The sequence below is a fragment of the Peromyscus leucopus genome, chromosome 14 (genome assembly GCF_004664715.2).
Source record: "Peromyscus leucopus breed LL Stock chromosome 14, UCI_PerLeu_2.1, whole genome shotgun sequence".
Taxonomy (NCBI): domain Eukaryota; kingdom Metazoa; phylum Chordata; class Mammalia; order Rodentia; family Cricetidae; genus Peromyscus; species Peromyscus leucopus.
In genome coordinates, this window is record NC_051075.1 from 5,786,910 (window position 1) to 5,811,996 (window position 25,087).

The 25,087-nt window shown below is 40.1% G+C and overlaps 1 protein-coding gene across 3 annotated transcripts in view; it reads left to right on the forward strand.

Annotated features, from left to right (window-relative positions):
- The window catches only part of Crppa (CDP-L-ribitol pyrophosphorylase A), a 281,669-nt gene that overhangs the window by 86,549 nt on the left and 170,033 nt on the right, over positions 1 to 25,087 (forward strand). For 2 of the 3 annotated variants that reach the window (XM_028878413.2, XM_028878416.2), the window contains exon 4: positions 16,525 to 16,629. The exons of the other annotated variant lie outside the window; for it this stretch is intronic. In XM_028878413.2, coding sequence (XP_028734246.1) covers positions 16,525 to 16,629 — 105 coding nt within the window. The remainder of the gene's footprint in view (positions 1 to 16,524; positions 16,630 to 25,087) is intronic. 3 annotated transcript variants of the gene reach the window in all.

Genomic DNA, 25,087 nt, shown 5'->3' on the forward strand with positions numbered 1-25,087 from the left:
GGAATACACACAATATGCAGAGAAGTGAGTAAAGCGACCTGCTTGTGAGTCTGCCTGCTCATTTTACTTTATCACAACTGAGCAAATAGAATGACCTAACTCACTGATGCTAAAGGGACTTAAGAACTCTCTTAGTAAACCATGAGAGAAGATGAATATTAAATCTTAATGGAATAATTAATAATATCTAAATCACATTTATTAAATATTATTGTTTATTAAACAGTATTATTAAATGATAACACATAGGTATTGATAAACATTAAAGAAGAATTACATGAAGAAGCCACATGTTCCTGCTTAAGCTTCCAGTGTTAGACAACCGTGGCCTGTAACTGTTAAATACTTCCTCACCAGTCTGCACCTCTGTGTGCCATGTGAGGGAAGGGTATGAGGACCTACGCCTGTTCCAGCAACAAAGGCTTTTGTTCGTGAAGGGGCATGATACATTTCTTAGCTGGTATTTTGTACATTTGGTGAATTCTTCTAAAGATAAAGCACACACATTTAGTTTACATTCATGCAGCATGCTGTGTGTCTTGCCTATTTTTATTCCTGTTCTGGTTTGTAGTCCCCTCTTCTCACATGGCTTCTGTTTTCTCTTAATTTCCTTGCCCTCCTCTATTTATTTGAAAATTTCCTTACTTTTGATGTCTTTATGGATTGAATTACACTGGTACTATTTTCCTGTGACTTGTTCTTTTTTGTAGTTTTTGTTATTTCTATTCAATATATTTGTAGTTTATTACTTTTCTATGGTTGTAATATTTGATTGTTTATTAAATTCTGTATAGTTTAGCCTAACTTGAAACAACTTTTCCAGAAAACAGACTATCAGATTCTTTTGTTATGCCAGTGGTTATTAGCTCCCTCGGTCCTCGCCACTTTGATGACGGTTGTCCATGGGTACAGTTAACTTTTATAAAATGCAAGTGTGTATACGGCAAATTAATAGGACACAAGAAAGCAAACATATTTCTACATACAAAGACCAAAATTGAAAATATAATACAATCATGCCAAAGAGTGTATAATATTACATATAAGCTTAATAAAACATTTAGGATGTATTTTTTTTATAATCAAGAATTTTTTTTTCATTTTACATACCAATCACAGATCCTCCTCTCTTCCCTCCTCCCACCCCCAGCCTTCTTCCCCCAAATCTACCCTAAATTCCCTCCTCCGACAAGGCAAGGCCTGCCATGGGGAGTCAGCAGAGCCTGGTCCATTCAGTTGAGGCAGGACCAAGCCTTTCCCCCTGCATCAAGGCTGTGCGAGGTGTCCTGCTTTCTTGTGTCCTATAAATTTGCCATATATACTAACATATATGTTAGGTTGGTTCATTGGGATTATCTACATAATTAATATTCTACAAATATAAAAATATGTCTTCTTTCTCAATCTATATATCTTTTATTTATGTTCCCTAGCTTATTGCAATAGTTACAAATTACCTGGCACCTTATCATAAAAATCAGATGACATTTATATTTGAATGGTCTCTTCTAGTTTAATGGGTGTGTTTGAAAGCCAATACCATGTTGATTTTGTTACTATGGCTCTATAGTGTATTTTGAAATCTGGTATTGTGAAACCATCAGCGTTAATCTTTTTATATAAGATTGCTTTGGCTATTTGATGTCTTTTGTGCTTCAAAATAAATTTTAACTTGCTTTTTTCTATTTAACTTGCTTTTTTCTATTCTAAATAAATAGATAGATAGATAGATAGATAAACAAATAAATAAAATGCAAGTGTGGACATGTCAGGCCTGTTGTATCATCTTTCTTTGACCAGTGGGTTGTTTAGGCTTGTTCTTATAGGTATGGTGCAGGTGTGGACAGAAGTGTGCAAGCTCTCCCAAAGCCAGCTGTGTAATTGGAACACTGTCGTTTCTGCCATTTTTGTTTTTGTTTTTTACTGTCCTTATCATCAGTATAGAGACATAGGTTTCATGTCTACCTTTGTGGGGAGAGATGTAAAGCTATGTGGTTGAGGGTGTAGATATAGGGAACACCTGGAAGCCATCATGTCCAAATTTATGAGTTCATTAGAAATATTTTCTACCTGTCATGTTATGTGGAGCATTGTTATTCGTGCCGCTACATGACATGATTTTTTTTTCCTTTCAGTTTCTTTACCTTGTAATGCCAGGTAGGAATTTAAGTTTTCACTGTTCTCATTACTATTTTGTTTTGCTTTATAATACATATATTAGTTTCTTAGGTTTCAAAAAATCCTCAGAGTGGCTTAGTAAAAGCAGAAAGTTACTGTGTTTCATTTCTGGAGCCTGCCAGTCTGACCAGGCGTGGGCTTGCTGCCCTGGGTGGCAACAGGATACCAGCCGCACTTGTCTCTCTCAGCTCCCAGCATTTGCTGGCAGCCTCACCTCTCCTGGTACGTGGGTGCAGCACTTTTGTTACCTAGTGTGTGTCTTTCTTCTTTGTGTGTTCGTCTCTGTCTAAAATTTGCCACTCTAAAAGGACATGGTGATTGGACCGGGGACCATCCTAATAACTTAATTCTAACTTGTTGGTCTTTGTAAAATCATCATTTTTAAGAAAGGTCCTGTTTTTAGGTTTCCAGAGATGAGACTTTCAAACAGAGCAGATACAGTATAGTCCATAATGGGTCATTGTTATGAACAAAGGATTTTTAGGTACTGATGTTCTCATCAGTTTGCCTAAAAGAATGTTTGCATGCTTCTCTTTGCAAATGGTAAGGTTATCCTAGATCACGCCTATCTAGAGAGAATGTGATGTGATGGAGACTAGTAGGGACACAGGAAGGCAGGTGCAAACATGAGCTGGGACCCTTAAGTGTTAGGCATTGAACAGGTACACTTCAGCATTCATATTTTTATCCTTTGGCTATACACAAAGTCAAAGATCAGTGAAAGCGTCTGTACTTAGTAGGATTATAGTCACAGATCAAAGTCATTCATATGAATATTATCTACAACAGTCTCATATGTATATCTCCTGGGTTTTATGGAATATATAGGAGACATATCTATGGGAGAATTTTGTCTATAGTATGTATACATTTAAATTTATTAGAGAGGCAGAAGGGTTTTCCAAGTGGTGACGTCGATGTCTGTGTGGTCTTCAAACTTTCTATTCCAGCATATGTTAAATAGCATTTCATGTATGAGTTTCCTTTCTGTTTCATGTTTAATCATTACTTTAGATTTAGATATAAGTGGGCAATTTGGATTTTGTTTTGTTTATTTGTTTGCTTATTATTTATACAGGATAACACTCTGTGGCTGGGTCTGGCCTATAACTTACTCTGTAGACCAGTGTGACCTGAAACTCACAGACACTGGTTTGCTTCTGCCTCCCAAGTGCTAGGATTAGAGGCGTGCGCCTCCATACTTGTTCAAAATAGCTACATCTATTTGTTTATATATCTGTATGCATGTGGGCACATGTGTACCATGGGCATGTGTGTCCATTAGGACACATGGGCACGGTGTGTGCTCATCAGGTCTCTCCTTCTGTGGGTCCTAGGGAGAAACTCAGGTCATCAGACTTTGTGGCAAGTGCCTTTACCTGATGAGCCATTCCTGCCCACTCTGTTAGTTTTATGCAGATTTATTCTTTATTGACTCTTTAGAATCCTTTTATATTCTGAATGAATTCTTTGTTATAGGTGGAACAATTAACTTCCCTCTCTTTGTTTTTTTTTTTTTTTTTTTCAATTTTGTGGATTTTTGAGGGTCTTGGAGACTTTGTACTTGGAAACTTTCCACTTTGAGGGCAAAAAAATATTCTCCAATATAATTTTTTTTCTAAACTTTTATCCTTGATTTGGGTACAGAGAAAAAGTTGTATAGTAATAACCAATTTAGCCAATACAATTTGCAGAATAAGTCCTCATTAATTTCCCACTTACTTGTAATGCCAGCTGTCAGATATTTACAACTACATGTATCCTTTTCTGCTATCAAGTTCCCTTGGAGATTTGTTCTTTTTAGCAAGGTATCCTACTTGCTATAACATGATACTATTATGGCAATAGGCACAAGGCAAAGAATATGTCAATTGTAATTTATAACTTATTGGCAATAACATATTCAGGAAGTTATATTGACTGATTCTTATTTAATAGTACTATGGGATTTTAGGGCTTTATTTCTTATATAAATTTTAGGGTTTAGATTTTTACAATTTTTAAGAATACATTAAGATTATTTATTTTATTTGTAATTTATCGGAGAGTGATTTGAAGATGAACTATGATATTTCTAATATAGCATCTATGAATAGTCAAATCTCTTTCAATTAAAACTACATTTATACTAAACTCAACTCTCAAGAAGTCTTAAAATTCTTTTGTTAAATTTATTATAGGGTAGCTTGTTTTTTTGTTATTATAAATGATATTTTTTGTATTTAAGATTCACTGGGACATACTCTGTATGAAAGTAGAACTCAAATTTCTTGGTAAGCATCACAAAGTGTGTAGCTCTGAAAACTTTACAGCAAAGTCCACCTGACAAATAGCTTCATGCGTCTTGCGCTCCCTGTGCTTGGCTCCTTTCACTGCCCTTTGAGCCTGGACACCGCCAGTCTGGTTTCTGTCTCTGTAGTTTACTCTAAAGTGCTATTCCAAGGCCAGGCATGTTGGCGCACACCTTTAATCCTAGCACTTGGGAGGCAGAGGCAGGTGAATCTTGTAACTGAAAGTTTTCCTGTGCCTACCTGGCTCCGCATCCTCATGGTCTGCAACCGCTCAGACCCAAATGAACACACAGAGGCTTATATTAATTACGAACTATATGGCCTACTGGCTCAGACTTCTTGCTAGCTAGCTCTTACATCTTAAATTAACCCATTTCTATAAATCCATACTTTGCCATGTGACTTGTGGTTTACTGGTATCTTTACATCTTGCTTCTCATGGCGGCAGCTGGGAGCATCTCCTTTGCTCTGCCTTTCTCTTTCCGCCTCTCTAGTTAAAATGTCCCGCCTAACCCTATTCTTCCTTACTACTGGCCAAACAGCTTTATTTATCAACCAAACAGAGCAACATATTTTCACAGTATATAAAAAGACATTCCCCCATCAGAATGTCTGTGAATTTGAGGCTGATCTGGTCTGCATAGTGAAAAGCCAGTGCTATATAGAAAGAACTTGTCTAAAAAAGAACAAACAAACAAACAAACAAATAAATGAATAAATAAGCCATATCAATGAACTCATGGATTTACAATCTGTCTTGCTTGCTGCAGTAAAAATTTTGAAATTCATTCACATTTTTGTCCTTCATTCTATTTTATTGTTTAAAAGATTTGTTTTATTAGTGTTTAGCCTTATTGCCTAGTGTTTAAGTGGATTTAATTCTTCCTCTGTTATGGTATCTGTCTAGTTAGAAGAACATAGCCCTGACAGAATAAAGAAAAGGTGTTTGTTAAGCAGAGGGGCCACAGAATTTGGCAGAAGCTGAGTTTCATGGGTCACATTTAGTGAAGAGTTGATGGTGAGGCACTTTGCAGTATGGCAGACTTGCGGGTTAGTTCTCCAGACTCCAGTGAGATGAAAGCTAGGGAGCAGGAAGAAGGGGCCAGCTTGAAGGAGAAGATCAGCAAGACACTCCTGGTCAAGCTGTGCAGAAAGTAGGAAAAATAATTTTATAACCATAGTTTTGTTTAGGAAAGATTTAGGATAATGTCTGTTGGGAATTAATGCAGATTGTTATAGTTCTGATTGCACTAAACTCGCATTTGTTGTGAGTTAGGATGTATCAGTTGAATGAAAGAAAGATGTGTAACAAGATCCATGGGTGTCTCTGTTTGGCTTCTCCATGTGTGGCATGTGGCCACTAAGACAGTGAGCTCCTCATTTTATATGTGCCTATGTGCTTCCTACCTACTCAACCCTCTCAGCCTTACTTATTCATCTCAGCATATTGCCTGGAAGATTTCCCATGAATATTTGTTTCATTAGTGAACAGAGGTTATCCAATGTCTCCAATTATTCTTTTCCATATTTCTCACTTAAAAGTTGGGAGATAATAGCTGGGCGGTGGTGACGCACGCCTTTAATCCCAGCACTTGGGAGGCAGAGGCAGGCAGATCTCTGTGAGTTCGAGGCCAACCTGGGCTACCAAGTGAGTTCCAGGAAAGGCGCAAAGCTACACAGAGAAACCCTGTCTCAAAAAACCAAAAACAACAACAAAAAAAGTTGGGAGATAAGTTTCAACTGCCTGTGAGTGTGACTATGCCTTGCAGGTAACTTCAACTCTTTTGACCACTAGCCACTGCAGTAGACTGGCTTTTATACATTGTGGCTGATCCTGCTGCTAGGTCTAGAAACTAAGTCTAGACCTGGGCTCTCCCTCCTCTGAATGTCTTGGGCTCATTTCAGCTCTTTAGGCTCCTTTGATGCGCTGGTGGCAAAACTCTCTGACAGTTCTTGCAGGAATTTAAATCTTTCTTTCTTTGTGCTTAGATGGTGATAAGGGTTTTGTTTTCCTTCAGTTGTTTACACATATTAGATAATTCATTGCCACATAAGATTAATGGCTTGTAATTTAGGCCACTATTTCATTTTCTGATTTTATTGTCTAACTTTTGAGTAGTTCACCCAAGAAGATAAATGAGAGTCAAACAGTCCACTGACATTTTTGCTTTTTATTGTTTTGGGCAATATTTGGTCATGAAGGGCTAAAAGTGCAATTTCAGTATTACCTATTATCAGCGAAGTTGTTTCCCATAATACTACCTTGTACTAATTATCTGGATCCATCCATTTAAATTGAAAGTCTCTGGATTGCTGAGCTGACAGCTATGGATGGCATTGCTATCGTATTGAGCACTGGCTGTGTAAGCTTGCCAAGATTTGGAATAATCTGATAGCTTTTGTTTTTTTCGTAATACTGGATATTTAAAGGCCTTTGCAAATGCATTGTGTAAACTCGTTTAAAATTTCCTACCCAAAAAGAAATCTTGTGCTTATGCACATCATTTGTGCTTTTACTTCTCATACAGTGAGGAGTGTTTCTGTATCAACCCCGTATGAACACAGTCGGAGGCTGTTTACTCAGAAGATGATCTGATAGAAGAACAAAGCTTCTTGGATAACTGTCTCATGCAACTCTAAGCAGCATTGCATAATTCAAGCAATGTAAATGTATGCAAAATGCTTCAGGTTTGATTTTGAGATGATAAATTGAATGCAGGTGTTCATTGTTTACCTAATTGTAGACTGGTCTATTTTGTTAATACTTGACTATTGTGAGCATGCTCCTCCAAGGACAGAACGAGAAACCTGTGCATGCATGCCTTTCATTTCGCTTTACTCTGATGTATATATTGTTCCCTGTTGGGCAAACTTCCCGGGCTGCCCCACTGCAATAGTAATTTGAATGTTGTCATGGATGGAATGATGTATAATCAGATTATTTGTAGCCATGGACCATTACATGATTACCATAAAACAATAGTTTCTAACCTTTTTTGGGGGGAGGAGGGTTGTAAAACCTCTGAAAATTAAGAAATCCTTTCTTTCCCAGAAAAATAATCGCATTATACACAAAACATTTTTCCCCAGACGTTTTGAATCCCTGTGAGTCATATTCATTTACTTTATGTTTAAAAATATGTTACAATTGCATACCATATGAGGGGAGGCCATCTTTGTAGAAGTCAATTTGGAATATGTATGTAATTAGTATGTACACATTTTCTGTTTCTAGGTACTGATAGTGGACTGGACAATTTATATCATTTTATTCACAACTTAAACATCATTCAAGGGAATAGAAAGGAAAAAAAGCTGTCATAAATCCTTAAGATCAAGAATAGGAGGAATGCCAATAACAAAGAAAATTAGCCGGGAAGGTGCATTCATGGCAGAGACTCAGATGTAAGAGGGCAAAGTTCCCAGCAACTGGAGGCAAGCAAAGAGCTCTCCAAGTTTAGGAGCAGAGGAAAGAGAAAACAGTGCGCGTTTGTGAGAAGAAGCTGACAGAGAAGTCAGCTCTGGGAGGAGGAGCGAGAAGAGGAGAACACAGGCTGCCTCAGTGGAGGGCCAAGGTGCTTTCCCACAGTGACTCCAGAACCTGTGCAGGCTGACGGCTGACCGAGGAAGTCCCTGCTCCCTCTCAGCAGCTAGCATCTTTGTGGCTTTTCTTTCTGTCTTTGTTTGTGCAATCTCTCCAATTTAAGAGGAAATTCCTGAACATACCAGTCTGAGGGATTTTCATAAACGTCTCTGTGCAATCTTTCCATAGGAAGTTCTTGGAGGATTTGTTTTGGGAAAATAGGCCACCTAAAACAAGAAGACTGCACAGCAAACACAGGGCTGGGCTGAATGACAGAGATCGTGAGTGTCCCTGGGATGGTAGGTGGTATTCTGAGAACAGTACCTATGGAATTGGCAGAAAGTACAATGGTCTCTGTTGAAAAGAGTCAAAGATTCCAAGGGTGACTTTTTCATGATTCTTAGCATATCTCGAGAGTAGATGTGGGTATGGGTAGCCAAGTGTGCACACAGTATTGAATGAGTTATAAGCACACAGAAAGCTAACCACATAAAACAAAAGACAAGCTTGGATTCCAGGCCAAGCAAACTTATTCAGGAAAGCAACTTTTAGCATTATGTGTTTAGCTGTGAGAAAGGTTCGCATAGTCAGTGCTGGTGAGATCAAAACTACACCGTTGAAATCATGGGAGTGGAAAGTACGGCTGTGTATTGTGGTGAGGAAAAGAGATAAAGCTCTTTCTTGTTTTTTGTTGTTGTTCAAAATAGAATAAATAAATAAAAAAGAAAAAGCAAAAGGTCACATCGCAGATATATTAATTAGAAGCATTGTGTGGTAGGTAAATCACACAAGCAGAGTAGAGTCACCGTCTTCTGGAAACAGTGTCTTGCATTTGTACCGTTGCCATGAACCTTCTGGGCAAAGCGTCTCATTCTCAATGTGTACTTGTCTGCCTGATTTGCATTGGGCAGAGGGGTTTTGCTGGATGTAACGGGTGGAGGCTGACAGTGTGCCAGCAGTGCTGGGTTGTCCTCTTGTGCTGCTCTCACAGCCACAGGAAGACAGTCTACAGCTGCTGCCCCTCCAGTCTAAGCCGGCTGAGGAAACAGGAATCAGAGCTCTGCCACCCCACAACTGTGTCATGAACAAGTGTATTGTAACTGACCACAGATCTTCTGCATATGTGTAACTGGGCAAATATTGACTGTTAAACATAGAAATAAAATACTAGGCTAGTGTTTACAGCCTGTATGGAAGACAAAGTTAGTTATAGGGGGATGAATTGTTCTTGATTGTTTTTGCTCTTTTGTTCTTTGGCTCTTGGTGTTTTGGGGGGGCCCACCACCCAACTCCCAGATAAACACATGGAGGAGACTTATTCTTACTTATGAATGCCTGGATTTAGCTTGGCTTGTTTCTAGCCAGCTTTTCTTAAATTATCCCATCTATCTTTGTCCTTTGGGCTTTTATATTTCTCTATTTCTGTATAACTTTCATTATTTCTTACTCTGTGGCTTGCTGTGTAGCTTGGTAGCTGGCCCCTCGAGTCCTCCTCTCTCTTCTCTTTCTTCCTTTCCTCCCAGAATTCTCCTACTATTTAGTCTCTGTGCCTGTCAGCCCCACCTATCCTTTCTCCTGCCTCATCATTGGCTATTCAGCTCTTTATTAGCCCATCAGGTGTTTTAGACAGGTGCAGTAACATAGCTTCACAGGGTTAAACAAATACCACATAAAAGAATGCAACACACCTTTGCATCATTAAACAAATATTCCACAGCATAAACAAATCTAACACACCTTAAAGTAGTATTCTACAACAATGAGTGGATTGTTTTCACATTAAGCCTTGAGGCAGACTTTTGGTTTTCTTTCTCTTTTTCTTTTTTTAACAGTGTCTCACAGTGTGGCCCTGGATGGTCAGTGCTCTGTATGTACATTAGGTTGGCCTCATACTCACAGATTTCTGCTTGCCTCTGCTCCTGAGTTCTAGGATTAGAAGTGTACACCATCATGCCTGGCAGATACTGGTTTTTAATAGCATGTGCACATATACATGATAAATGTATAGACTACCAACTAAGAAAGCTGATTGCAACATGGCTAATTTGTGGGCTGAGTTTATAAAGAACAGCTACTATTAGGATAGCAGAACAAGGAAGCTGGGATCCTGGTAATAAATCTCTTCAGGCATTTAACCAGGATTTAAGAAAGTGATGACTTTTCCAATAAAGAGCAAGTATTGGTTTCATGAGCTTGAAGCCTCAGTGAGGTAACCAGGAGGGTTCGGTGTTGGGGGTTAAGAGGGATCATGAGTTAGGGGTTCAAGTTCGAGATTGCTACTAGAAGTGAGCACTCCAAACGAGTTCCAAAAGGGAAGTCTGCAGGTGTATAACAGAAATGAGTTGTTCATATGAAGACAAGTCAGTTCACATGTTCTAGGATAGCCGTTATCAGAAAGCCAGGAAGAGGCAAGTGTGCTGGGATGCGGAGAGGGGAATTCTCGGACTTTATTGGTGACAATGTGACCCAAAGCAACCATTACTGAAAATGATCTGGTTTCCTTAAAATATTAAAGATTATAAATAGAACCTCTGGCCCGGCAGTCCTCCTCCAAATGCATGGCTAAGGACAGTGCATGGATCATATCAGGGGAGTATCTATACTGATGTCCACTGAAGCCTTCTTCATGGCAGCAGAGATGGGGAATATTGAAATACGTATTGATGGATGAATGATAAGGAAAACACAATTACATGCATTCATAAGCACTGGAATGTTTTCTGCCATGGAAGGAAGGAAGTCTTGCTGTTTGTGACGTAGTAGACAAATCTCTTTTTCTGAGCAGACATTAAGCATAAAGGAAAGTAGAGGGCAAAGATGGCCTTCCTGCCTACATTGTCAGGCTCACCTCCAGTCTCCCCGCAGAGAAAAGAAAGCTCTGCCTAACCAGTGATGGGGACTGATCCGGTGCTGACAGCTTTCCGAACCCCAGATTTGGGGCTTTAATTTATCATAGTTAATTTGTTAGACCACATATACAACTTGTTACCAGTAATCACTCGACAGATGCCTCCTGTTACTGTAATGTTTTTTCTCATTTAACTCATAGTCACTATTCATCAAATTGAAGATGCTAGGGGACAGATTAGTCTGTCTCCAGTCTGAAACCTTCCCCAGGTGGAAGCCAGGTCTGTGTGTTCCCAATATCTATGCTCTCAATTGGCCACAGTGCCTCATATTCACTACAGCATGGCTGCATTTCTATTGTTTACATCAAACCTATGAAGGGGCATGTTGTAAGTTTTAGTGTGCACAGTTTGTACATCGCTTTAGAGATAGTAATTATAAGAACAAGTTGATTGGCATGTGTGAAAATTAATATCCTCTGTTTGTCATACTGCTAGCCAGATTCAAAATTGTATGATAGAGTAACTGCATAGATATGATTTTAGATTTGGGGGTTTAGATTTTATTTTCCCTGTAGCTTATAACTGGAACATTAGACTGGTTTTCTGAAAGTATTAAATATCTATATTTGAAATAAAACTACACTTCCTAGTAAGCACTTGTTTTTAGGAAATATAGCACTTTTCCCCTGCATAGTACAATATACTACATACATGTTACATTCTTTGAGGCAAGAAGTAGTCACACAAAAGTGCATACATGGGAAACATATGAAAATGAAACAGCTTCGTGCCAATCCTGATGTCTGATTCTCAAATCTAGAAGCATTCTATTTATTTTGAGACCTCCCACTGATATTCTTTCTGATGAGCCTCTTATCTGTTCTCATTCTGCTCCCGCAGAGTTATGACTTGGGATTCCTTTTTCACTCCTATTCTGGAATTCCTTTTCTCACTCCTTTGTGTAGATAGGCTTACCATATTGCATGTCTTTTCTTGCCTCATGTTTCTCTTCCAGTTTTGTAGACTATCACCTCTTGTAGACGTCTCAAAAGTACGTGTGGTCCTCTTTAAGGAGCTTAGAAGCTGTTGCTCCATCATAGCATGTGTAAAAGTAGAAGAAGCACTTCTTCCATCATTGAGAAATGTGAGGTAATAGGTCACACTAGTGTCACTCATTTGGAAAGACAAATAGATAAATACAGAATCAAAACTTACCAGAGCAGAAATTTTCCTGGTAAGTGGTGTCGAGAGAGCCTGAGCCTGATCATCATGACTCAGGGAGTTTATCTTGGTTGTCAACGTGACCGAATTGAACAGCATTTAGGAAATTTGGTAAGCTAATTGATGCATTCAAAATTTGAATAGAGTATTGAGAAGTGGTGGAACTGTGAGAGGTGAGCATTTGTTGAAGGAAGTTGTATATACTGTGGAACTACATCATGCTCTGGCTCCTTTCTGTTAATTCTCTCCTTCCTGTCCATCATAATCTGAGGTGCTCTGCCATGCCCTTCCTATCTGAGACTGAGCAAAGTAATTAATCTCTTTAAGTTGGTCTTCTAGGTATTTACTTGGTGACGTCAATGAGAAAGTCCAACTAACACAATTGGGAGGTGAAATAACCAACTCTGGCCCAACTCCTGTGGCTCAGAGGACTCAGCTGATGAGTCCACAGTCTAGAGGCTGAGGCTCATGAAAAGAATGAGGATTCATCATACATGCACAGAAGTGCCTGCCCCTCCCTCCATAACTACAGCATTGCCAAAGTTCTATTTATCTTTTATCCAGTAACTGCGGTTAGCTCGGAAGCATAAGCATATGAGAGAAGTCAGAAAATAGCAGACAGAGAGCACGTGTAACCAAGTCGGGCATGGCAAGGATGCTGGGGTTACTTTGCTGGGAATGGAAAGTGTATGAGATTAATATGTGCAGGGTTTTAATGGCTGAAGTGCTCAGCAATGGGAACCAATAAGCAGAAAGCTAGATGTGTATGTGAGAGCTTCTTCCCAGGGAGAGGGTTACTGAGGAGGGCCTGATGAACCAGCCTGCCTTCATCCTGGACTTAAAAGCCATCTTATAGTAAATGTTTCTATTTATGATTAAATATCTGATTTTCAAGATTAAGCTAGCCACACCTGTAACCTTAGCTACAAATTGTTCTGTACTGCCTGTTCCATGAAATGGTAACCATACCTTGGTTGTTATGACCGCCTTGCAGCCTTTGTTTCAGAAGGTTGTTATGACCAACTTGTTATGCTTATGTTCTGCTTCTGTGACCCCCCAACCCCCGACTTATTTCCCTGCCAAATCTCCAATTAGGAAACCACTCACTTCTGAGCTATAGAAACCTTATCTTTCCTACACCCAGTGCTGATCTCTTGAACTCTGCCTTAGGGAGAGGAAGTACACTAATAAAACTTGTTTTAATTAATTTGGCCATGATTTGGGTGGTGGTCCTTCTCTTTACATCTATGGATTAACAGGCCAAGTAGGGAGAATATTAGTTCACTTTCTGTTGTGACAAATACATGATATAATGACTTATCTGTAGGAAATGTTTATCTCATGGTTTCATGGCTTTTGATTTGTGTCCTCTTTGCTCTGGGGCTATGGACAGGTGGTTAAATCTCTGGCACACAGGGCAGAAGGAGCTGCTCATCTCATGGGGTCTGGAAATGAAGAAGACGACACTGCAGTTCCATATCTCCTTCAAGGGCACACCCCTTCCATTAGGTGTATAGTCTAAAAGTTCCACCAATGCTACCACAGGGAAGGGACCAAGCTCTTCACCTGGGTCTTCCTTGTGTCCTCACTGACCAGCAGTGGCTCTTCCCTTTGCATATGGATATGCATGAGCCAGGACATGTGGCCTTGCTCTCATAAGAAAGCAAAACTTTTCTGAGGTCAAAAGTTCCTTCCGTAGCCTGTGACTACAGCTCTGACAGACTGAAGGACAGAGTTTCCCTTTGGTACTTCTCTGTCTTTTCTTTGCTCAAATATGTGTATCATATCTTGTAATTTTCCATGTCTTAGGAAAAAGTATCTGTCCCTTAATATTTTGAATAGCAGACATTCAGATTTTTTTCACTGACTGCAGAGTTCTGAACTCACTTTTAAAGAAAAGTTTTATTATAAAATGTCTTCAAGCCCCATTACTGTTATAATATTAATCTATATATATACTGATAAGTCCAGACTTGTCTCCAAGAAAGCCCAGCCTCTTTTCCTGAATGAATTTCATAAATATTTGCATTATATTTTCCTGTTCTCCACAGACTCACCTATGGCATAGCCAAGAGCACAACATCTCGTGTGTTTCACTGCACCATGGGAGGCAGACAGGAAGGGACTCGTCCTCCAGACTTTTCTCATGATGCATTTTGTGAGCATCAGCAAGACTGGCTAGGGAATGTTCATTCTTTCTGTTTTTCCTTTCAGGGAAAGTCAAGGTTGTTATTTGTTATTGTGTTATCATGGGGTAGTTCTTCCCTCTGTAGACATCTCACATAGTACCAGATACTATTGTAAGAATGTTGAAACTATAAAGCAGAGGTCTACCAGCATTCATCTTAACTTATCAAATGTAACTCCTGATATCGGATTTAAGCATTCCTTGAAATTCTATGATGTAGCACATAAAAATAGAAGATGTGAGTTGTAACTGTTCAGGTGAAATAGAGACTTTGCATATTTGGCTTTTTTTCATAAATTTCAAAGGCTACTACAGTTAGGATTTTGTCATCTTCCAGTACAATAAAGTAACTTTGGAGTTTGTGCTGAATACTGTATTTATTATTGTGCCTTGCTGCTGTTCCCCTTACATGGTGGCTCAGTGGGCAAAGTACTTGTCACACAAACATAAGGACTGGAGTTCGATTGCCATCACCCACCTGTACACCTGTGTCCCATGATCATCACACACAGCTGCACCCTCACACACAGGTGCATGCTCACACATATAGGTGCATCCTCACACACAGCTGCATCCTCACACATAGGTGCATGCTCACACATACACATAAATGCATAGATGTATCCTCACACACATAGGTGAATCTTCACACATAGGTGCATCCTCACATATAGGTGCATCCTCACACACAGGTACATCCTCACACATACAGGTGCATGCTCACACATAGGTGCATCCTCACACACAGGTGCACCCTCACACATACACATAAATGCATAGATGTATCCTCACACACATAGGTGAATCTTCACACATAGGTGCATCCTCACATATAGGTGCATCCTCACATATAGGTGCATCCTCACACACAGGTACATCCTCACACATATAGGTGCATGCTCACACAATTAGGTGCATACTCACACACAGGTACATCCTCACACATATAAGTGTATCCTCACACACAGGTACATCCTCACACATAGGTGCATACACACATGCGCACGCATACACACACACATACGCACACACGCATAGGTATATCCTCACACACAGGTGCATCCTCATACATATAAGTGTATCCTCACACACAGGTGCATCCTCATACACAGGTGCATCCTCACACATAGGTACATACACACATGCACAAACACACACACAAACACACACACACACACACACACACACACACACACACACATGCATAGGTGCATCCTCACACATAAACTTGGGAATAAAAATGCCTTGATGCTCTTACCTTGACAAGACTTCACTTGATTAGATGTTGTTCCTCATCTTCCAGTTAGTCTTTCTGCTGGCAACCAGAGACTGCTGCCTCTGATAGGCCCTCCTTAAACTACAGTCAGATAGTTTTCCCTGTGTGATTCCTATAGATAAGTTCCCAGGGTGCAGATGACATCCTGTTGCCGGTTTCTGAAGTCTGCCTCCCCGCTAGACTGAAGTTCCTCTGAGGACATGACTCGTGTGTTATTTATCTTTATGTAGATGGTACATTATTCAGAGCTTCAGTGAATTATATCGTTGCTTAGTGGTTTTGCTGGTTCTACCTAAATTTATGTATGTTTTACTGTGTTTGGGAAATTTTTGTTTTTCTATATAGTGAAAGCCTGAACCATTTCTGTGTTTAGAAACAAAGATAAAAATGTTTTAAGAATACTATATTGGGTTGGGGATTTAGCTCAGTGGTAGAGCACTTGCCTAGCAAGTGCAAGGCCCTGGGTTTGGTTCTCAGCTCTGGAAAAAAAAAGAATGATATATTGATATTCTAAATATTAAAATGAATAATAGCCGTGATGGCTTAATATCCTGTTATAAATGGAAGACAGGGATTTGGATTTTACAGATGTATGTAGAAGGAAGGTCTCTGACGTGGGAATTCCTCAGCCCTGCTTTCAGATGAGCAACAGAAAGAAATATTGTTCTAGTCGAAGGCATCCAGGGAGCCCAGCTCTTTGTGATGGTTTAGACTTTCCTGTTTGCTCATTGCTTTATTTCATTTTTAGAGCATAAAAACGATTATTCTATAATACAGTCAGATAATTAACTCATTTGCTAATTCTCTGAGTGCTTCCTTTCATATTTTACTCATTTGTAAAATAAAAGGCTTTTTTGTTTTGTTTTGCTTTGTTTTTTCCAATTGTGTTATAGTTTGTTAAGTCCTCTATGTATGTTTCTCTTTTCCTTTGTTACCAGTGTAGTGACTATGACTTGGAATTTGGAACAGAGTGCTTGCAGTTGGCCCTAAAATACTGTCACACGAAAGCGAAACTTGTAGAAGGGCCCCCCGAGCTCTGGAAGGTAAGAGAGATTCAGCATGGGAGGCTCTTCTGCTGCATGTGAGTGTGTGTGTGTGTGTGTGTGTGTGTGTGTGTGTGTGTGTGTGTGTGTGAGAGAGAGAGAGAGAGAGAGAGAGAGAGAGAGAGAGAGAGAGAGAATATGTGTATGTGTGTGTGTTTGTGTGTTGTGCTTCTAGTTGTAAGGGAAAGAACTTTGAAGTCAGAGTCTCACTCGGTCTTGTGAACATCAGCATGGGAGGATGTTTCTGTTTTTTTGTCTTCAAGAAAATTCACCTGGGAATCCTTAGACATGTCTCATTTCGGCCTCTACGTTTGTTTACTTGCATCTTTTCCCTTGCTCTCTGTGTGCAGCCTTGTTTTATGTTTTCTCAGTGGGTTGAAGCTACAATTCTGTTGCCTACTCCAGCAGCATTTCCTCAGCCCTGGGATGAACCAAGTTGAAAGCGTGTAACAACTGCTTTGACCCATGGTGCAGCTGGGCCCTTGATGGTCCCCTGACAAGGCCCCAGTCTTCTGATGGCATGTGTCATTCTCTCAGGTTGCTGGAGATAAGCTGTGGCATCATCCCTCTGTAGCCTTATGCCCAGGCAGGTGCAGTCCAGCATGGCTGCCTTTCCTTCATCAGGGAGAAGTGTGCTGAACTAGAACAGTCCTGAAGGAGTGCAGTAGACCATACCTGTGAAGTTTAAAACAGGCAGAGCTGCCCAAAGATGCTTTGGAGTCTTGTAATATCTGTGAGATTCTGGAGTGTTCTGAATACAAGCTCACCAGGAAGCCCTGGCTGTCCTGGAACTCATCATGTACATCAGGCTTTCAGAGACTTGCCTGCCTCTGCCCTGGGTTTTGGGATTAAAGGACTTTGTCACTTTGCTGGCTACAGTCTACACAGTGAGTGGGCGGTGGTGTTTTTTTTTTTTTTTTTTTTTTTTTTTTTTTTTTTTTTTTTTTTTTTTTTTTTTTTTTTTACAGTGATGACATGGATCTTGCTGCATGCCAAGATTGCCTCAGACACAAAAGATTGAGTTCTGAAATTCCAGAAAGAGTGACATGCTTGGACTGTTGCCTAATACATAAAGTTGGTGCAGTGTTGTTGCTCATTTAAGAACATCTAAATTTTATCAGCCCAGTAGAAAAACACTCATTTCATCTTTGTCTAGCCACGGCTCCTGTGTGCTTCCCTCAATATGCACTTTGTAAACACTGCTCAGTCTGTCTAGGAATGTGTCCGAGATCTTGCCTCTGTAGTAAGCCATAGAGTTCAGCTGCATTTGTTGTCTTTACATCTCACAAGCCATAATGTATTACTAATAGACTATTTGTATGGTTGTCGTTGGTAGTGTGCTGTCGACTTCAGGACTACACGGGAGTAACTGTACTAGTGTTGTATTAAATCCAGCCCCTGCTACCCTCCCCCAGATAGCACAGACACCCTTCTGAGACATCGTCTGCGACTGATTCCCTGGCGGACACACTGCTAGATGCCAGGATCTCTTCCTGGGAAGTGAGTTTGTATCAGAGGGGTTTTGGTGACCGCACATCTTGCTTCACCCCCTCCCTGCCCCTTGCCCAGTGAACCAGTGTCTGGCTGCCGGTTTGTACTGTGAAATCGCCACCACCTTCAGAAGGGTAGAAGAGGAGACCCTGATTTCTACCATGGGAGCCCCCTATCCCCATGCTGTCTGTCTCTGAACTCTCTTCTAAGACCTGGCCATGCTGTGGTCTATCTGTTTATGCCTTGGTAACTTTTCTAATAAATCCTCCATTTCCCAGTAATCCATCTGAGTCCCTTCTGAACTCTCATCCAAACCCTTTCAGTAACTGGGAGAATTTTGTTAATTATGAGTTAGGTGTTTTGCTAAGGATCTTGATCTCTACCTTTGCCTAATTCATTTCACTATGCACACTGAGTCTGAGGGCCACAGGGGAACACACAGTGGAACTCCAAGGCACTGACAGCACTCCCTGACTTCTTCTGACCCGTTGGAAGGTGTGGTTCTTTTTCTTCTGTCTGAGCTTTCATCAAGGTTGTAAAACACATAGATCTGTGGATAAAAGATAAGAAACACATTGCTCTTTAATTTTTCAACCCATCTTCAAATGTATTAATTCTTTTTTGGGATATACTCATATTTCATTATTGTTTATAGCAACAGCGGTGTGAATGTTCCCTTAGCTGGGTTCTGTGCCATGTTGGGCTTTCTCTCCTGCTTTTACTGGCTCCACTGGTGAGGCACTCTGCATATTTTATGGGTTGAATTCTCTCTCATGCAGATGTGTGCTCGTGTTCTAAGTGCTGGCATCTGTGCCTGAGACTGTTGGAAAGAGTCTGCAGATGCAATCAAGTTATGATAAGATCAAACTGGAGTAGGATAGGCCCTAAGTCCAACATGACTGGTGTCCTTATGTGACAGGAGACCTGGATACCAGGTGAATAGCACGTGAAGACAAAGGCAGGGAATGGAGGGATGGATCTACAACCCAAAGTCACCAAAGTATTGCTGTCATTCACTGGAAGCTAGGAAGAGGTTTGGAAGGGATTCCTCCAAAACTCTGAGAGGGAACTGAAACCTGTCCGCCTTTGGACTGTAGACTTCAAGCCCCCAGAAATGAGAAGATGAGTTTTTATTTTTCTGAGCCATCCTATTGGCAGTGTTCTGTTGCAACATCTGAACACACATGCTGTAGGAGTGCCACAGTCTTCCAGGCCTGGTGAGTATCAGGATGATAGCATCATTTCCCCTACAGGAAGACGCTGCAGTCTCCCAGCTGTGACTTTGGTTTGGCTAACAATATGCATCAGAGTGTACTGTCTCTATAAAGCCTGTAATAAATGGACTGGGAAACATATCTCTATCACTGTTGAGATTTTAGGTACTTACAGTTCTTCTGAATAAAGGGAAAATATTAAAAATGTAATATTGCTGTTGTCTCAGGCTGGGTATCCTTTCCATATCCTGTCTTGTCTTTTTAAGCTGGTTTTTTTCCCCACATCCTGTCCTGTCTTCCTTTTTAGCTTTTTTTTCCTTTCTGACTATAACCAATAACAATTTGTGACCAAACACCTTAAACAATGACAAATATCTATAAGTTATTTTTTGGGGGGAGTGGTCTTCATTCTCCAGACTACTTCCTGTTGTTTTGGGGACACTGTTATCTTTGGATGTTCCTGAGAAAATTTAGGATTATGGTCAAGACATAACTGGAGTAGTCTGTGAGGCTGGATCATCTCAGCCAGTTCCCTTGAAGCTGTTCTAGATGCAGAACTCAGAAGGAACTGCAACAGAGGCGTTCTGAGATATTGGGTCATCTGGAACACCCGCTGCCATTAGAGACTTTTCAGGATGTCTTTCTTCATCAAACGGGATTTTTTTTTTTTAAACCTGAAATGAATCTGTAGCCTCTCACTTCCTTTGGAAACAAAAGCATAACATCTCCCCAAAGTAACATATTTTTTGACTTAAATTTTGAAGTCAAGATAATTTTAAAATATATAGGTTGGTTTAATATAGCAGTTTTCATAATCAAATGTCTCTTAGCAGTTATTATTTGTTCATTAACAGTCAGACAAATCTAAAGACAACACAAGAACATATAGGATCTAGTCTCTCTGGATTTTTCTCATCTTTATGTGGCTTAGTATAGTTTTTATTACTCTTCCTTTTTTAAGAACTTTTTATTTTAAAACTATATTTTTTAGTCTAAGACTGTATATATTCTTTATTTTCCCTCCTCCAAGCCTATGTACGTTTAAAATACACTGTAAACCTTCTAGAGGCGTTTTTGTCTGAATCTGTCCTTATTGTGCATCTGTAATCTTTTTTGCTTATATGAACAAAAATTCTAAACCCGCCACATAGCATGTGACTGGGAGATGCCTCTCTGTACTGCGAACCCACCATGTGACTTAGCAAATGGGATAATTTAAGAAAAGCTGGCTACAAACAAACCAAGCTAAGTCCGGAGTATTCATAAGAAAGAATAAACCTTGGTGTATTTATTTGAGAGCTCAGTGTCGGGTGAGACTATGCGAACCCACCATGTGACTTAGCTTATGGCATGCTGGCAGTTGCCACGAGATGTGTCTCTCTACCTCAGCAGGTATGAGAGACACAAGGCTAAGAAGTTACTCTTGGCTCTTTTTTTGTGTGTGTTTAAATTTTTTTTTTATGTTTTGTTAGGTCTTAGGTGGAAATTCCAGCCCCATGTTGAAGAGCCATATGTAAGTGGAGTTTTCCAATCCCATGAGCCACTTTCAAATTACCACACAGAGGCTTATATTAATTGTAAATGCTCAGCCAATAGCTCAGGCTTATTACTAGCTAACTGTTACACTTAAATTATTCCATATTTCTATTTATGCTTTGCCAAGTGGCGCTTGCCTTATTTCCTCATTTTCTATAAAATCTGCTTGCTCAGCGGCTAGTATCTCCCTGTCTCCACCTATCTCTCCCCCAGCATCCCCAGTCTGATCACCCTGCCTATACTTTTTGCTTGGCTATTAGCCAATCAGTGTTTTATTAACAATGAGCATAATCCATACCACTCTGCAAAGTTGGGGCATCCATCTTCAGGCAGACTCTTCTATGAAGCAGGGATTTTGAAGGACTGTCTTGCCTTGTTTTAGCAAAGTTCAGCAGTCACCTTCCTGTGGGTCCTGCATGTCCAGTTTATACATCATACTGTCAGCAGTCAAGGCAAAGCAGTTTCTTGCCCAAATGGCTAGCCTTGCCATATTGAAAGCAAATTCCATATGGTTTGCATTCTACCCCCAGCTATGGAATGCCAGTGCCCTGCACTGTGGCAGGCATTTTAATTCAGTTTTTTTGTTTCTATTTAGTGTGAAAAAACGCTGTTTAAGTGCTCTGCTGTACAGCAGGGTTTCTTAAAGGAGCCATATCTTTTCTTTCTTTCCAGCTTCCTCAGGCCCTACCTGGTGGATATTTGAGCCTCACATTGGTATACCAAAATGCAGGTTTTTTTTTTTTTTTTTAACTCTTTACTCTTTGGAGACCCGACACTGAGCTCTCAAATAAATACACCGAGGTTTATTCTTTCTTATGAATACTCTGGACTTAGCTTGGTTTGTTTGTAGCCAGCTTTTCTTAAATTATCCCATTTGCCTTTTGCCCCTGGACTTTTATCTTTCTCTATTCTATATAACTTTCTTCATATTCCATGGCTTGCTGTGTAGCTGGGTGACTGGTCTCTGATGTTCTCCTCCTTTTCTTGCTCCTGGATCTTCTCTTTCCAGATTTCTCCTCCTATATATTCTCTTTGCCTGCCAACCCCACCTATCCTTTCTCCTGTCTTGCCATTGGCTGTTCGTTCATCTCTTTATTAGACCATCAGGTGTTTTAGACAGGCACAGTAACACAGCTTCATCAAGTTAAACAAATGCAACATAAAAGAATACAACACATCTTTGCATTGTTAAACAAATGTTCCACAGCATAAACAAATGTGACACATCTTAAAATAATATTCCATAACAACAAAACATGTTTGTAAAAACTGGCACAGTGACTCATGTTTACAATTTCAGCTGAGGCAGGAGGATTGCCATGAGTTTGAAGTCAGTGTGGGTTACATAGTGAATTCCAGGCCAGTCTGAGCTATAGAATATGATTCTATTTAGGAACCAAATACAAAACCACTAGATGTGAATAATCTTAATTTTGCTAAGATGATAATATTGCAGTTCCAGTAGCTAGAATGTGACTCAGAAGCCTGATACAGTGAAACACATGTAGGGACATAATCGAGAAGCATTTCAGTGCCAAGTGCAGCGAGGTAGAAGAGGACTCTGAAATAGGCAACAGTCTGCCTTGTCCTGGGAAGTCAGGGAGCTCCTGCCCTGGTGACGTGCAGGGTGACATGCAGGGTGACATGCAGGGTGACATGCAGGGTGAGCACAGCCTGTAGGATTGGCTTAAAGGCCATCAGAAATTCCATGAGAAGGTTATTGTTTTAAAGTTGACATATATATTTTGATATAAATAAAGTGAAAAACTCAGACGTTCAGGGTTAATACCAGTCTATGCTAGTTCCTTTCATGTCTGAGGAATGCATTATTAATTTACTTTTTAAAAAGTCCTTACCATACAGGATAGAGAACCCTCTCCTTATGAACTGGTTTTTTCCTCTTCCCTCAAAATGTCCAAACATAGAAAAGTCCTGCTGTGGCTCCTGAGACGGGGGACCGTACTCCTGGGGTCCCTGAGGGGCTGTGAGTTGGTAGCTTCAGTGAGCATTTGTTTCGATGAGATTTGATCCTATTTAAGAAGAACCTAAGTGAGTATCTGTCCAATGTTTTCCCCCAGTATACTTTTAGACGTCTGCAGCTCACACTTGTACTCTGTACACTCTCAGCTAAACAGACTTCTTGTTTCTAAATGTCAAAAATGTCTCCAAGGCACGAGATTTATAGGCAGTTCTTGGAGAAATTTAACAACTCCTTCATTGTCTTCAAGTGCGTCCCGAGAAGGAGGCTGGGGTATTTGTGTCATCACGGCATTACTGGGATGAATGACTGGAAGATTCCTTTGGATTGGCACTAGCTTCTGCAGACCCCATTGTTTTAGCATCTCAGTTTAAAAGCAAAGCAGTGGACACATTTCTGCTTTGCTTTCAACCATTCAGCGTGGTGATATCATGTCTGTTGTTGAATTTCATCATGCAGTTTTCTCAATCTAGGAAACGAAGTTCAAAAATACCCGCTGTAAGCAAGGGTACTGAGAAACCTCGAAATGACCATGGTGGGAAGATTTTTTGTTTTTGTTTTGTTTTGTTTTGTTTTATAGATATGAAAGAGAGACTAGCCAGAGGTCTTTGGAGGAAGTCAAAAGCAGTCATGGGGGCAGAGAGGAGAGGGGTGGACTGGCCTGTGCTCTCTCCAGAAGCAGAGAAAAGAGTGGGAACAGGGAAAAGCCTCCTAAAGAAAACACTTAGGGACCAGGCCTGCAGGCCGATGGCTTTGGTATTCACCATAGGTACATGCCAGGAGGCAAGTGGCTCTTCCTGCTAGATAGAAACCTGAGAAATGCTGAGAGTGAGCGGCAGCTTTCCATTGTCCATCTAAAGCTAAGCAGGACTGTCGTTTTGGGGTTCCCTTTGGACCTGACACCTGTGTCTAACAAATATCCTGTATCTTTCAAGTGTAAGAATTAATAGCTTTTTTTTTTTTTTTTTTTGCCAAGTATTGGGGTGATGTCTCCTATGAGGTTGTTGTGTGGGGCTAAGTGTGATGTACTCTTACTCGGGAAGGTAGAGGTCACCTTGGCTTGCTTCAGTTTGGGAAGGTCTCTTCTGTGGCTTAGCACATAAAATGAAGAAAATATGTCTAGTATTCCCAGGTGAAGTGCCTGTTGGGAGTTGAGGGAAACAAGGCCTGTTTGTGTGAACTTCAGGTTTCTCTTCTGTTGACTTTCTCAGCTAAACCCATGACTCAGAGGACTCATTGCACAGACAGGACCATGTGAAGGAGACCTAACTGAGCTGGACTTGGTGAGGGGCAGGTGTAGGCTAGCGTGACTCTCCCTGTACAAACTGCCCTCACTGATCTTCATGGGCGCTCCAGAGGCTCTAGTGAGTCTGAAAACCAGTCAGTGAGAAAAACATCAACATGTTAGTCCATTACTACAAGAGTTTTTAAAGTAATTATTTCCAATAGTTGGTGTTGTGCAAGGTCAAAGGAAAAGCCCAGATCACGCTGACGGAAGAAAATCAATTTCATCATTTGATCTCACCCCAAAGGCTGAGAAATGCTGAAAACCAACTTCAAAAGTGACCGTCAGGATGCTTTTGTAATGTTTTGTTTCCTTAAAAATAAAGGACAACTCATTTTTAAAAAAAGTTAGAGAAGTGAATAACACATCATTTTAAAATTATGACATTTTCCAGTAATATTCCCTTTGAAGTACATTAGCTGTTTTATTTAGGAAAAAAACAGATTTTCCCCTCTAACTAGGATCTGGCTATGTAGTTCATAGCTCAGGCAAGCCTCAAATCACTGTGCAGACTAACTTGGCCTCAATTCACCCTCCTCCTGCCTCAGTCTCCAGATGCTGGATTATTGATGAGTCGCTATGCCTGGGTTTAAAACTGTTCTTAAAAGCATACTACATGTTGATCTGAGGAAGAAATAAATAAAAAATAAAAAAATGTTAATCTTTGTTATTCGTAAGTAATGGCAGTGTTTGAAGTTTTAAGAATTCTAAAAGCTATTTTAATATTTGGTGATAAACTTACATAAGCTTAAAAATCCAATATTAGTATTAATTTGAATTTAGAATGTAGTTTACCTCTCAAAGCCGGAGAAAATAAAAAATGAATAGTTAACTAAGTATATTCTTGATTTCAGTCTGGAGTTTAAGCTCCACAACAGACAATGACTACACGAATTATTTCTTTATTTAGATTAAAAATACTAGGTAGTTTGGAATTCAGATATCTAATTAACC